This window comes from Eschrichtius robustus, chromosome 1 (genome assembly GCF_028021215.1).
Source record: "Eschrichtius robustus isolate mEscRob2 chromosome 1, mEscRob2.pri, whole genome shotgun sequence".
NCBI classification, from domain to species: domain Eukaryota; kingdom Metazoa; phylum Chordata; class Mammalia; order Artiodactyla; family Eschrichtiidae; genus Eschrichtius; species Eschrichtius robustus.
Genome location: NC_090824.1, coordinates 170393848 through 170408360, shown reverse-complemented (window position 1 = coordinate 170408360; position 14513 = coordinate 170393848). Strand labels below are relative to the sequence as shown.

Sequence of the window (14513 nt, the reverse complement as noted above, 5' to 3'; positions counted from 1 at the left end):
TCCAGTCCCAGCCAAGCCTTCAGACTACAGTCACAGCCAACCTCATGAGTGATGCTCAGCCAGAATCACTCATTTAAGCCACCATCTGTGCTAGATAACAAATGTTTGTTCGAGTAACTGTCATGCAGCAATAGATAACTAATACATCATCTATTTGGTAAAGAAATAGAAACCATGTTTTAGTGTCAATAATGGCAGAGTAGCTTCTATCACACTAACTCTTCTAAAAGTAATAATTATAAACCCTGGGCTAAATACTTATTTAAGAAAACACCACCTTTTTAAGGGCATTGGAAAGCAACCATAAGAAGGCAGAGGCAGGCAATTCAGTTCTTAAAAGAGCAACAATATTGGGTATGATGCAAGTTTATACTTTTCCTCTGAGGGAACTCCCCATTTCTCTTGATGCAGAGAAGCTAGAACTCCATCAGGAAAATGCAATCTTATTCTCCTGGGGAGTCATGGGATGGAGTCTGGGATTGTTAGAGCGGCTGGAAATTGAGAGAAATCCTAGAAAGGAGAGAGCTACGGAAGAGGACATACATAAACTTCCCTCAAACACTCGGCTAACCGCTGGACTAAACGTGTTTGGGCAACTCTCTAAGAAGTCCAGGAAGAAAGGAATAGCTGGAGGCTGAATGAGTGAGTGAGCAGATGTTCCAGCTGCAGCCCATTGCAGGGGAGTCAATTTGGAGTTTGAGTCTTGCCAAGTTAGAGGTGTTGGCTGAACACTTCAGTCTTTCCGCTGAAATACCAAAAGGGTCACACTACCTAAGAGTAAAGATTATGTGCTTGGGCTAAAGGATTTTCTCTAAGGCTAAGGACAAATCAGAAAGGGATCAATCCTAAAAAAAATGAAAAATCAAGCCTCCATAAGTTCAAACTGAACTGACTGCAAGAACTAAACTCAACAGTATTCAAGGATAACAGGATCAAGAGTCCCTACAATGTAGCATAACAATGTCTGGTACACAATAAAAAAATTACTAGACATGCACAAATGTGCACATTGTAAAAAGAAATCAGTGATTGAAAACATACCCACATTCCCAATTTATCCCTCCCCACACCTTTGGTATCCATAAGTTTGTTTTCTATGTCTGTGAGTATATTTCCGTTTTGCAAATAAGTTCATTTGTATAATTTTTTTAAAAAATTCCACATATAAGTGATATCATATGATATTTGTCTTTGACTTCAAATTGGGAATTTGGGATTAACAGAAACACACTATATATAAAATAGATAAACAACAAAGACCTACTGTATAGGACAGGGAACTATAATATTTTGTAATAACCTATAATGGAAAAGAACCTGAAAAAGATGTATATGTATATGTGTGTGTATAAATACACACACATATGAATCACTTTGCTGTACACCTGAAAACTGTAAATCAACAATACTTCAATTTTTAAAAAAAGAAACAGGGCGGAGTCAAGATGGCGTACTAGAAGGACATGGAATTCGTGGCTCTGCAAAACTAGGGCACCTACCAGGCACCCATGGGGGACCACGGACACCTAACGGGACGGGAGGAACCCCCAGCGGCTGGGTAGGACATGGGACGTGAGGGGAGGGAAGAGGGAGGAGAAGTGGAGGCGGGATGGGACTGGCGCCCCTGAGGGGTGGCTGGGGGAGGAGAAGAGATCCCACACCCGAAGGGGGAAATTGGGAAACCAATGGGAGGGCAGAGAAACAAAAGAGAGCGTGGCCAGGTTTCCCCTGCCCACTTGGGCTCCCAGGAGCCTGTTGAGATCCTGGGCCTGATCCTCTGCCCACCGAGGCCCCCTCCAGCCACGTGGGTCCTGAGGGAGAGGGAGGGAAGGGGGAGCAAAAGTAAAGGCTGGACCTCAGGGACCGGCACCCCTGAGTGGCGGCTGCGGGAGGGGAGGAGTTCCTACACCCAGCGGGACCCACCCATGGTTAGGGGTCCAGCGGTGAGGGGGCAGACGCTGGGAGAGATGCTGGGGGAGGGGCGTGAAGGAACGGAAGGGAACGCGGCCAATGCTTTCCCTGTCCACTTAGGCACTGGGAAGCCTGCTGGGCTCCCGGGCCTAATCCTCTGCGCTCAGAGCCTCCCTCCTGCCACGCAGAGCCCAAGCCCCGTCCCTACACCCCCACCCAGGGCCCTACATCTACACGTGGAGACCCCCTCTGAGACCCCCTCCAAAGCGCTGGGCCTAAACTCCACCCACACATCCTCACTCAGGGCCCTACCTCCAAACTCTGGAACCCCACACTCCAGAGGCCCTCCTTTCGATGTGCTGCCTCTCCCCTTTCACTCAGGTCCTAAGCAGAGGCCCCGCCCCACGCTCAATCGTCACCCCTCCCACCCACCTAGGTCCTCCCCCACCCTAAACCCCACCCCTGCCTAAGTTCCACCCCGCCCCGCCTAAACACCCCCATAGCCAAGGCTTTTTTTTTTTTTCTTTTCTTTTTTCCTCTTTTACATTGGGATTCTGTTTTACCTTGTTGATTCACTGTTGTTGATTCTTTTATATTTTTATTTTTCCTAATAAATCTTCTATTTTTCTAATTTTATTTTACTCTTTTTTATAACATTAACATTTAAAAAAAAATTATTAGCACCTTTAATTATTATTTACTTATTTATTTATTTTTTTGGCTGTGTTGGGTCTTCGTTTCTGTGCGAGGGCTTCCTCTAGTTGCGGCAAGCGGGGGCCACTCTTCATTGCGGTGCGGGGGCCTCTCACTGTCGTGGCCTCTCTTGTTGCGGAGCACAGGCTCCAGACGCGCAGGCTCAGTAGTTGTGGCTCACAGGCCTACTTGCTCTGCGGCATGTGGGATCTTCCCAGACCAGGGCTCGAACCCGTGTCCCCTGCATTAGCAGGCAGATTCTCAACCACTGCGCCACCAGGGAAGTCCCTTATTTTACTCTTTATACTTTGTTAGTGATCTCTCCTTTTGGCTTTCTGCCCCCACCCACCCTTTTTTTTTCTTTTTTCTGCTGTGGTTTTATTATACTTTGTTTCAGCTGTTTCAATTATAGTTTTATTTTTCCTAATATATTTTTTATCCTTCTAATTTTATTTTGTTTTTTATTTTTGATACTGTACTTCTCCTTTCTTTCTTTCATTTTTTTTTTTTTTTTAATAACGTGCCACGAAGCTTGCCAGATCTTGGTTCCCAGGCCGGAAGTCGGGCCCAAACTCCTGTGGTGGGAGATCTGAGTCAAAACCACTGGACTAACAGAGAACCTCAGACCTCAGGGAATATCAATTGGAGTGAGGCCTCCTGAAGGTCCTCATCTCAGCACCAAGACCCAGCTCTATCTAACTGCCTGCAAACCCCAGTGCTGGATGTCTCAGGCCAAACAACCAGTAAGACAGGAATACAGCACCACCCACCAAAAAAAAAAAGAAGCGACAAAAAAATATGCTACAAATGAAGGAGCAAGGTAAAAACCTACAAGACCAAATAAATGAAGATGAAATAGGCAACCTACCTGAAAAAGAATTCAGAGTAATGATAGTAAAGATGATCCAAAATCTCGGAAACAGAATGGAGAAAATACAAGAAACATTTAACAAGGATCTAGAAGAACTAAAGAGCAAACAAACAGTGATGAACAACACAATTACTGAAATTAAAAATACTCTAGAAAGAAACAGTAACAGAATAACTGAGGCAGAAGAACGGAAAAGTGAGCTGGAAGATAAAATGCTGGAAATAACTGCCGGGGAGCAGAATAAAGAAAAAAGAATGAAAAGAATTGAGGACAGTCTCAGAGACCTCTGGAACAATATTAAATGCACCAACATTTGAATTATAGGGGTACCAGAAGAAGAAGAGAAAAAGAAAGGGGCTGAGAAAATATTTGAAGAGATTATAGTCAAAAACTTCCCTAACATGGGAAAGGAAATAGTCAATCAAGTCCAGGAAGCACAGAGAGTACCATACAGGGTAAACCCAAAGAGAAACACGCCAAGACACATATTACTCGAACTATCAAAAATTAAATACAAAGAAAAAATATTAAAAGCAGCAAGGGAAAAACAACAAATAACATACAAGGGAATCCCCATAAGGTTAACAGCTGATCTTTCAGCAGAAACTATGCAAGCCAGAAGGGAGTGGCAGGACATGTTTAAAGTGATGAAAGGGAAAAATCAACAAGCAAGATTACTCTACCCAGCAAGGATCTGATTCACATTCGATGGAGAAATTAAAACCTTTACATACATGCAAAAGTTAAGAGAATTCAGCACCACCAAACCAGCTTTACAACAAATGCTAAAGGAACTTCTCTAGGAAGGAAACACAAGAGAAGGAAAAGACCTACAAAAACAAACCCAAAACAATTAAGAAAATGGTAATAGGAACACACATATCAATAATTACCTTAAATGTAAATGGATTAAATGCTCCAACCAAAAGACATACACTGGCTGAATGAATACAAAAACAAGACCCGTACATATGTTGTCTACAAGAGACCCACTTCAGACCTAGGGACACATACAGACTGAAAGTGAGGGGATGGAAAAAGATATTCCATGCAAATGGAAATCAAAAGATAGCTGGAGTAGCAATTCTCATATCAGACAAGACAGACTTTAAAATAAAGACTATTACAAGAGACACAGAAGGACACTACATAATGATCAAGGGATCAATCCAAGAAGAAGATATAACAATTGTAAATATTTATGCACCCAACACAGGAGCACCTCAATACATAAGGCAAATGCTAACAGCCATAAAAGGGGAAGTCAACAGTAATGCAATCATAGTAGGGGACTTTAACACCCCACTTTCACCCATGGACAGATCAACCAAAATGAAAATAAAAAAGGAAACAGAAGCTTTAAATGACACAATAGACCAGATAGATTTAATTGATATTTATAGGACATTCCATCCAAAAACAACAGAATGCACTTTCTTCTCAAGTGCTCATGGAACATTCTCCAGGATAGATCATATTTTGGGTCACAAATCAAGCCTTGGTAAATTTAAGAAAATTGAAATCGTATCAAGTATCTTTTCCAACCACAGTGCTACGACACTAGATATCAATTACAGGAAAAAATCTGTAAAAAAATACAAACACATGGAGGCTAAACAATACACTATTAAATAACCAAGAGGTCACTGAAGAAATCAAAGAGGAAATCAAAAAATACCTAGAAACAAATGACAATAAAAACACGACGACCCAAAACCTATGGGATGCAGCAAAAGCAGTTCTAAGAGGGAAGTTTATAGCAATACATTCCTACCTCAAGAAACAAGAAAAATCTCAAATAACCTAACCTTACACCTAAAGCAATTAGAGAAAGAAGAACAAAAAACCCCCCGAAGTTAGCAGAAGGAAAGAAATAATAAAGATCAGATCAGAAATAAATGAAAAAGAAATGAAGGAAACAATAGCAAACATCAATAAAACTAAAAGCTGGTTCTTTGAGAAGATAAACAAAATTGATAAACCATTAGCCAGACTCACCAAAAAAAAAGGGAGAAGACTCAAATCAAAACAATTAGAAATGAAAAAGGAGAAGTAACAAATGACACTGCAGAAATACAAAGGATCATGAGAGATTACTAGAAGCAACTATATCCCAATGAAATGAACAACCTGGAAGAAATGGACAAATTCTTAGAAAAGCACAACCATCCAGAGTGAACCAAGGAAGAAATAGAAAATATAAACAGACCAATCACAAGCTCTGAAATTGAAACTGTGATTAAAAATCTTCCAACAAACAAAAGCCCAGGACCAGATAGCTTCACAGGCAAATTCTATCAAACATTTAGAGAAGAGCAAACACCTATCCTTCTCAAACTCTTCCAAAATATAGCAGAGGGAGGAACACTCCCAAACTCATCCTATGAGGCCACCCTCACCATGATACCAAAACCAGACAAAGATGTCACATAGAAAGAAAACTACAGGCCAGTATCACTGATGAATATAGATGCAAAAATCCTCAACAAAATACTAGCAAACAGAATCCAACAGCACATTAAATGGATCATACACCATGTTCAAGTGGGGTTTATCTCAGGAATGCAAGGATTCTTCAATATACACAAATCAATCAATGTGATACACCATATTAACAAATCGAAGGAGAAAAACCATATGATCATCTCAAAAGATGCAGAAAAAGCTTTTGATAAAATTCAACACCCATTTATGATAAAAACTCTTCAGAAAGTAGGCATAGAGGGAACCTACCTCAACATAATAAAGGCCATATGTAACAAACCCACAGCCAACATTGTTCTCAATGGTGAAAAACTGAAACCATTTCCTCTAAGATCAGGAATAAGACAAGGTTGCCTGCTCTCACCACTATTATTCAACACAGTTTTGGAAGTTTTAGCTACAGCAATCAGAGAAGTAAAAGAAATAAAAGGAATCCAAATCAGAAAAGAAGAAGTAAAACTGTCGCTGTCTGCACATGACATGATACTATACATAGAGAATCCTAAAGATGCTACCAGAAAACTACTAGAGCTAGTCAATGAATTTGGTAAAGTAGCAGGATTCAAAATTAATGCACAGAAATCTCTTGCATTCCTATATACTAATGATGAAAAATCTGAAAGAGAAATTAAGGAAACACTCCCATTTACCACTGCAACAAAAAGAATAAAATACCTAGCAATAAACCTACCTAAGGAGACAAAAGATCCGTATGCAGAAAACTAAAAGACACTGATGAAAGAAATTAAAGATGACACAAACAGATGGACAGATATACCATGTTCTTGAATTGCAAGAATCAACATTGTGAAAATGACTATACTACCCAAAGGAATCTACAGATTCAATGCAATCCCTATCAAACTACCAATGGCATTTTTCACAGAACTAGAACAAAAAATTTCACAACTTGTATGGAAACACAAAAGCCCCCGAATAGCCAAAACAATCTTGAGAAAGAAAAACAGCTGGAGCAATCAGGCACCCAGACTTCAGACTATACTACAAAGCTACAGTAATCAAGACAGTATGGTACTGGCCCAAAAACAGAAATATAGTTCAATGGAACAGGATAGAGAGCCCAGAGATAATCCCATGCACATATGGTCACCTTATCTTTGATAAAGGGGGCAAGAGTATACAATGGAGAAAAGACAGCCTCTTCAATAAGTGGTGCTGGGAAAACTGGACAGCTACATGTAAAAGAATGAAATTAGAACACTTCCTAACACCATACACAAAAATAAACTCAAAATGGATTAGACACCTAAATGTAAGGCCAGACAGTATAAAACTCTTAGAGCAAAACATAGGCAGAACACTCTATGACATAAATCACAGCAAGATCCTTTTTGACCCAGCTCCTACAGAAATGAAATAAAAACAAAAATAAACAAATGGGACCTAGTGAAACTTAAAAGCTTTTGCACATCAAAGGAAAACATAAACAAGACGAAAAGACAACCCTCAGAATGGGAGAAAATATTTGCAAACGAAGCAACTGACAAAGGATTAATCTCCAAAATATACAAGTAGCTCATGCAGCTCAATATCAAAAAAACAAACAACCCAATCCAAAAATGGGCAGAAGGCCTAAATAGACATTTCTCCAAAGAAGATATACAGACTGCCAACAAACACATGAAAAGATGCTCAACATCACTAATCATTAGAGAAATGCAAATCAAAACTACAATGAGGTATCACCTCACACCGGTCAGAATGGCCATCATCAAAAAATCTACAAACAATAAATGCTGGTGAGAGTGCAGAGAAAAGGGAACCTTCTTGCACGGTTGGTGGGAATATAAATTGATAAAGCCACTATGGAGAACAGTATGGAGGGTCCTTAAAAAACTAAAAATAGAACTACCATATGACCCAGCAATCCCACCACTGGGCATATACCCTGAGAAAACCATAATTCAAAAAGAGTCATGTACCACAATGTTCACTGCAGCACTATTTACAATGGTCAGGACATGGAAGCAACCTAAGTGTCCATAGACAGATGAATGGATAAAGATGTGGCACATATATACAATGGAATATTACTCAGCCATAAAAAGAAATGAAATTAAGTTATTTGTAGTGAGGTGGATGGACCTAGTGTCTGTCATACAGAATGAAGTAAGTCAGAAAGAGAAAAACAAACACTGTATGCTAACAGATATATATGGAATCTTAAAAAAAAAATGGTTCTGATGAACCTAGGGGCAGGACAGGAATAAAGACACTGACGTAAAAATGGACTTTAGGACACAGGGAGGGGGAAGGGTAAGTTGGGACGAAGTGAGAGAGTAGCACTGACATATATACACTACCAAATATAAAATAGATAGCTAGTGGGAAGCAGCTGCCCTGCACAGGGAGATTAGCTTGGTGCTTTGCGACCACCTAGAGGGGTGGGATAAGGAGGGTGGGAGGGAGACACAAGAGGGAGGGGATATGGGGATATACATATGCATGTAGCTGATTCACTTTGTTATACAGCAGAAACTAACACAACACTGTAAAGTGATTATACTCCAACAAAGATGTTAAAAAAGAAAAAAGTGAAGAGGGCATTCCACAGGAAAAAAAAAAAAAAAGAAACATACCCATAAATGACTTAGGTATTGGAATTAGTATAAAAGACTGTAAAATAACTCATAAGTATGTTAAAGAGTCCAAAATAAATTATAGGTATAATGGGTGAAGAGAAGGGAAATGTAAGGAAAGATTCGGAAATGTTAAAAAAAAAAAAAAAAAGCCAAATGGACATCATAGAACAGAAAAGCACAATATCTGAGTAGAAAAGAAAAAAGAAAAAAAATTCATTGGGTGGAATCAATAACAGATTGGAAACAACAAAAGAAAGGATTAGTGAACCTGAAGAAGACAGTGCAAAAGAAATTATCAAATTTGAAGCACACAGAGAAAAAAAGATTTTAAAAAATGAACACAGCCTCAACCTGTGAGGTATATCAAGCAATCTAACAAGTATAATTGGTGCCCAAAGAGAAAAGAGAGGAAACAGGATTGCAAAAAATACTGCCAGACATTTTTCCAAATTTGATTTAGAAAAAAAGTAATAATAATAATAATCCAGGAGGAAGCACAGCTAACCCCAAGCTGGATAAATATGAAAGAAATCACACCAAGGGGCATTATAGTCACAGACAAAGCACAGATAGAAAAAAAAATATAAAAGTAGCCAGAGGAACAAATCACATTACATAAAGGGGAACAACAATTAGTATGACAACTGACTCATCATCAGAAACAATGGATGCCAGAGACGGTGGAATAGGATCTTTAAAGGGCTGAAAGAAAAACATGTCAGCCTAGAAATTCTATGTTCAGCAAAATTTTTTTCAAAAATGAAGATGAAATTTAGATAAATTTCACCTAAAAGCTGAGATGACTTCTCGCCAGCATACCTACGTGTAAAGAAATACTAAAATATTAAAGAAATTCTCAGGCTGAAGAAAAATTGAAACGAGTTAGAAGAAATATGAAGCTAGAAAATAAGGAAGAGCACTGGGACTGAGAAATATGTAGGTAAGTATATTTCTTTCCATAAGTATTTTAAAGCCAACTGTTTAAATAAGAATAAACACTGGGTTTATAATATATGAAGTAAAACACAAAAACAACGGCATAAAGAACGACAGTGAGTGTGAACTCAAATAATGTTTTAGGTTTATATACTATACATGAAGTGGTATAATATTAATTCCACATAGATTGGAATAAATTAGGATATCCATTTTAATCTCTTGAACAACAACTTTAAAAATAAAAAAGATATAAACAGGTAGAGCTCATGGTCACACCAGGGGCATCTCAGAGAAATTCCCTGCTCTGTGTCAACATGTGGAGAGAGAGGCTATGTTAGGGGTGCCTGAAGGCTGCCCTGTCCAGGGTGGGCTTGGAGGGAGGGGCAGGAAGAGGTGCGGCTGCCTGTGTGGAGAGGCTACAGCTGTGTGCAGCAGCCTTGGAGACGTGGCTGTTACAGGTTCCCTGGGTCAATGCCAACCTCAATCCCACACTATGTCTCCATTGCAAACCCAACACCGTGTCACAGACAGTTTATACCCATTGTCCAAGGACACAGAGCCAGTGGGTGGTGGGAATGGAACTGGTACCCAGGTCAGCCAGGGAGACTTCTCATGGGTCTTCACTCAACAAGAGCTCCAAGGAGAACTTACACATCTCACATAAAAGAACTATCCACGAAGGAGTGAGGCCAGGTGACAGTCTCCTGATCTGTTCTGCAGGACACGCCCTTGGTGGTTAATGATGGCTGGTTAAATCCCAGACACTTCAAAGGTTTCCAAGGGAAAGGGCAGGCAGAGGGTCCTAAATAAGTGAAAGCTGGGGACCCTATTTTCAAAACTCAAGAAATTCCCCAAAGACTGCGTGACCCAGAGTTCTCCACCTTGTGCTGCTCGTAGTAGAGTTGAGGGAGCTACAACCACCTCCACAAAGGCAAAGCAGCAGAGAAGGCCACACCCCAGGAAGGCATCCCAGCATGGCCATCAGCGTGCGTGTGAGCACCTCCAAACCGAGAGCCAGTGCCCCAAGGCCATGTGGAGGGTAGAGGACAATTCATGCCCCAGCCACACCTGCTCAGTGCCAGCTCAGTGATGTGCACCTACCAGGCACTGCAGAGGACTTACTGACTGACTGTCTGCCAGTTTGAGTTGTCAATCTGCCAGGCTCAGGGGGCGGGGGCAGGGGCAGGGGCAGAGGGCGAGGAAGACGTGTGACTCTTTGCTCTAAAGCCCCATCCTAACAAAAGAAGCTTGACTCACAAATGGAGAAACCAAACAACAGAACCAGAGACACCCAGGGTCAGGCGTGCTCCTTAAAGGGACCTGGAAGGCTGACCTCCCCCAGTAAACAAGACGAGGGGGGACACCTGGATTTGGGGAGCACTCCATGAAGCAGAGAGGGCGTGAGAGGCCATAAGTCGTGGGTGGACTGAGCGCAGAACGGAGCGGCGGGGAGAGGTTTTTGGGGTGAGGCAAATGTTACCAGCCCGTCATAAACAGGGGAGACCAGGCATCTCTGGGGGGCACTATGACAAATGTCCTCTGGCTAAAGCCGAGGGACGGGGCAGGAGCAGTGGGCCAGGATGCTCGAGCGGGAGTTGGGGCCAAGGAAAGGCCTCTGTCCCAGGTGAAAACTGTGAACCCTGCTGGGAAAGTCAGAGGGAGGGCAGGATGGGCAGCAGGAGGGGACCCACGCGGCCCCTTAGGCCTGGTCTGCTTGACAGCGGTGAGTCAGCAGCCAGACCCACAGGGCCCGCAGAGGCTTTTCAGGCAAACCAGTGAGCAACACCTCCGCCTCCAGGCCCCTGGCAGCGTGAGGTCAGGCCCAGGGTCCGACTCGGCCACCGAGGCCAACGGAAGTGCAACTGCTGAGACTCGCAGGAGGGACACGTCCGGTACCCCTGCCCCAGGCCCGAGCCCCCGGGCAGCACACTCCTGGGCCTTACCTCCGATTCTTGCATTGTACGCAATGCCCACGATGCAGTAAGAGTTGTTGGCTGAAGCGGCGACCTCTCCTGCACAGCGCGTACCGTGTCTGAGACAAAGGAAAAAACGAAGTTAGGACTCCGCCAGCACCTTGCAGTGGGTTCAGTGCCCTGCTCAGCTCTCCTGCAAGAAGAGTCATTTATCCCTAAGCCCGGGGAGGATGCTGAAGCCTTTTCCCCACATCCCTTCCCATCGCCTGCTCTGACGGCTGCTCCAGGAGGGGCATCAAGTGGGCTTTTGCACAGCCCTGGGTCGTCCCGTTCCCCACCCCCGCCCTGCGCCCCATAGGCTGGCAAGGCCTTCCCGCCGCCCTGCAGACACAATGCTCCCGCATCAGGCTGAGTATCCTGCTCCGGCGCCAGGGGCCCAAGCATCCCTCCTCCCAAGCTCTGCGTCCCCGCGACTAACAACACAGTGTAGACACCTGCCTGGCTGCCGAGCTGAAGTAAGAACAAATGAGAACCTATATCCTGTGTCCCCTTGTGTCCCCCTCCTCCCACCCCATGCTCACCTCGGGCAGCCCCCCCACCCTTTCCACGGCCATTGCAGCAGGAGCCGAGGAAGAAAGCTCGAAATGGAACACTCAGCAGCGGTGGACGGACTAGGAAGAGGCCACGTGAAAAACAGATCGCTCCCCTCGGTAATGACCCCGTTCTGCAACATGCTGCATCAGGTCAGTTCCTCCAGCAGAAGCCAAAAAATACCGGCAAGTTTAAGGAGCACATCTTTGAGAAGAGTCCACAGGGGATCAGAATCACTGATTCAACTTTAAAACCACCTTTGAAACTAGTCCAGGGCTCATGCATTAGCCCCGGGGAGGCAGCCCTCTGTCCTCTGGACCTCGTGCGCCCACAGCCAGGGCTGCTCCCAAGTCACGCAGCCCACCGTCCCACTCAGCATTCAATCCTGCCTTTCATGGATCACTGTGCAGTGTCTGGATTATCCCTCCTGGCTCCCTGCACTCGGGGCTGGGAGACCAGGCGCCCTGCACCCCTGGCGTGCTGGCCGCTGAGTGGGAAGGGCACCTGGGGACGTGAGGCTGGGGCCTTTGCGGGCTCCCCAGAGCGCCGTGGTCCGTCGTGTTGACCGCGTTCGCCGGCCGAGCCTCCCTGCACAGCACCCTGTGGGCACCAGGATTTGAACCTCAGAATCAAATCAACCACAACCTAAAATATTACGGACGAAGACACACCTTGGCAAGCATCACGTCAACAGTGGAGAAGAAAGGGACTTCCCTGGTGGCGCAGTGGTTAAGAATCTGCCTTCCAATGCAGGGGACATGGGTTCCATGCCTGGTCAGGGAACTAAGATCCCACATGCATGCCGCAACTAAGAGTTCACATGCCACAACTGAGGAGCCCGCCAGCCACAACTAAGGAGCACACATGCCGCAACTAAAGGAGTCGGTAAGACCGCAGCTAAGACCCGGCACAACTAAAACAAATAAAATTAAATTAAAAAAAAACAAAACAAAACCAAAAAAAACAGTGGAGAAGAAAGAAAGGGCTTCTGTTCTTCTCCAAATATTTTTGGAAGAATGGGAAGAGCTCGGGGCATGGGGCATGCTGACGGAGAAACGACAGGCAGGACACAGCAAACGAGCTCCAGGGCCGGGCTGGGGAAAGTGGACCTCACCCCCAGCGCTGCCACCGATGACGGAGCCGAGTCACCTGATCTCTCCAGACCTCCTCCCGCCTTCATTTGCAAAGTGACGATCACAAGCGTCACTGACTGAACACCCTCGGTGTGTGTCCCTCACCCATCACCTGACTCCCACCCACGGCCCTGGGGCATGGGGCGCCTCAGGCTACGAGACATCACCCAGCCTGCACAGAGGCACACAGCCAGGCCCAGGATCTGAGCCCCAATTTACCCAGCATCATTCACTCTCCTGCCACCTCCCTCGTGAGGTCACAGACAGACTCAAAAGGGCTTGGATATTGACCCATGCACTGTGGTCTGAACACAGCCGGCCGTGGAGACCGCAAGATTTAAGGGTTACTCTTTTCAAATATTCCAACAGTGTTTCGAACAGGAACGATGCTGGTCCAACATCCATTGCTAGCTGACCAGCAGGGGTGACGCCCCTTAGGAAGGGGCCGAATCCACCGAGGCTGCCTTGTGCCTGAAGGGCTGCGCGGGGCTGGCTCCTGGCTCAGCCCCAGACCCGGCCAGGCAGCCGGAGAGGTGCCTCTGGCCCGTCACAGTTCCAGGATCCTGACTGTGGGCCAGCTCAACAGTGACTGCAGGGAGACGGAAAGGGAAGCAAGGAGGGGCTGGCCAAGTGACCAAGTGACATACTTATTCTCATTGCTGGCATCATATCGCGGAGATGGGTCGTAATCGTTTCCGTTGACGTCATAGCTCGCATAGGAATCCTAAGAAATGAAACCCTCGTGACCGAAGAGAAAAGGCCCCGCATATCACAGCCCTGCTTTAAACTGTTTTTACGCCTCAATTGGAAACAGAGAAAAACGCACGCTTGGTACTCTCTTACTATAACTGTAATTTATATATATATATATTATGGTGGGAAATACACATAAAATTTACCACCCTAACCATTTTTAAGTGCACAGTTCAATGGCTTTAAGTACATTCACACTGCTGGGCAGCCATCACCACCATCCATCCACAGAACGCTTTTCATCTTGCAAAACTTCAACTCTGTCCCCATGAAACACTAACTCCCCATCCCCCTCCCCAGCCCCTGGCACCCAGCATCTACTTTCTGTCTCTATGAATTTGACTCCTCTAGGGACCTCACGTAAGTGAAAGCATACAGTGTTTGTCCTTTTGTGACCTAGATAATGTCTTCATCGATGTGGCTGATCCATGTGGTAGCATGCATCAGATAAAGGTTCATCCATGTGGTAGCAAGTGTCAGAATTTCCTTCATCTTATATTTTTAATATGTATGTTTTTGTGTACATACTTATAATCATAGTATTCGTGTAATTTCCTAACCTCCTTTTAAAACACATTATAAAAGCTCTCCAGATTGTTGACTTCAAAACTGTCATCCTTTG

The 14513-nt window shown here is 44.3% G+C and overlaps 1 protein-coding gene across 4 annotated transcripts in view; it reads right to left on the bottom strand.

The window, feature by feature from the left end:
• PCSK6 (proprotein convertase subtilisin/kexin type 6) overlaps positions 1-14513 on the bottom strand; it is a 191320-nt gene that overhangs the window by 112716 nt on the left and 64091 nt on the right. For all 4 annotated transcript variants that reach the window (XM_068559294.1, XM_068559315.1, XM_068559309.1 and 1 more), the window contains exons 5-6: positions 13786-13862; positions 11445-11533 (exon numbers count right to left, since the gene is read on the bottom strand). In XM_068559294.1, the coding sequence (XP_068415395.1) occupies positions 11445-11533; positions 13786-13862 (166 nt within the window). The remainder of the gene's footprint in view (positions 1-11444; positions 11534-13785; positions 13863-14513) is intronic.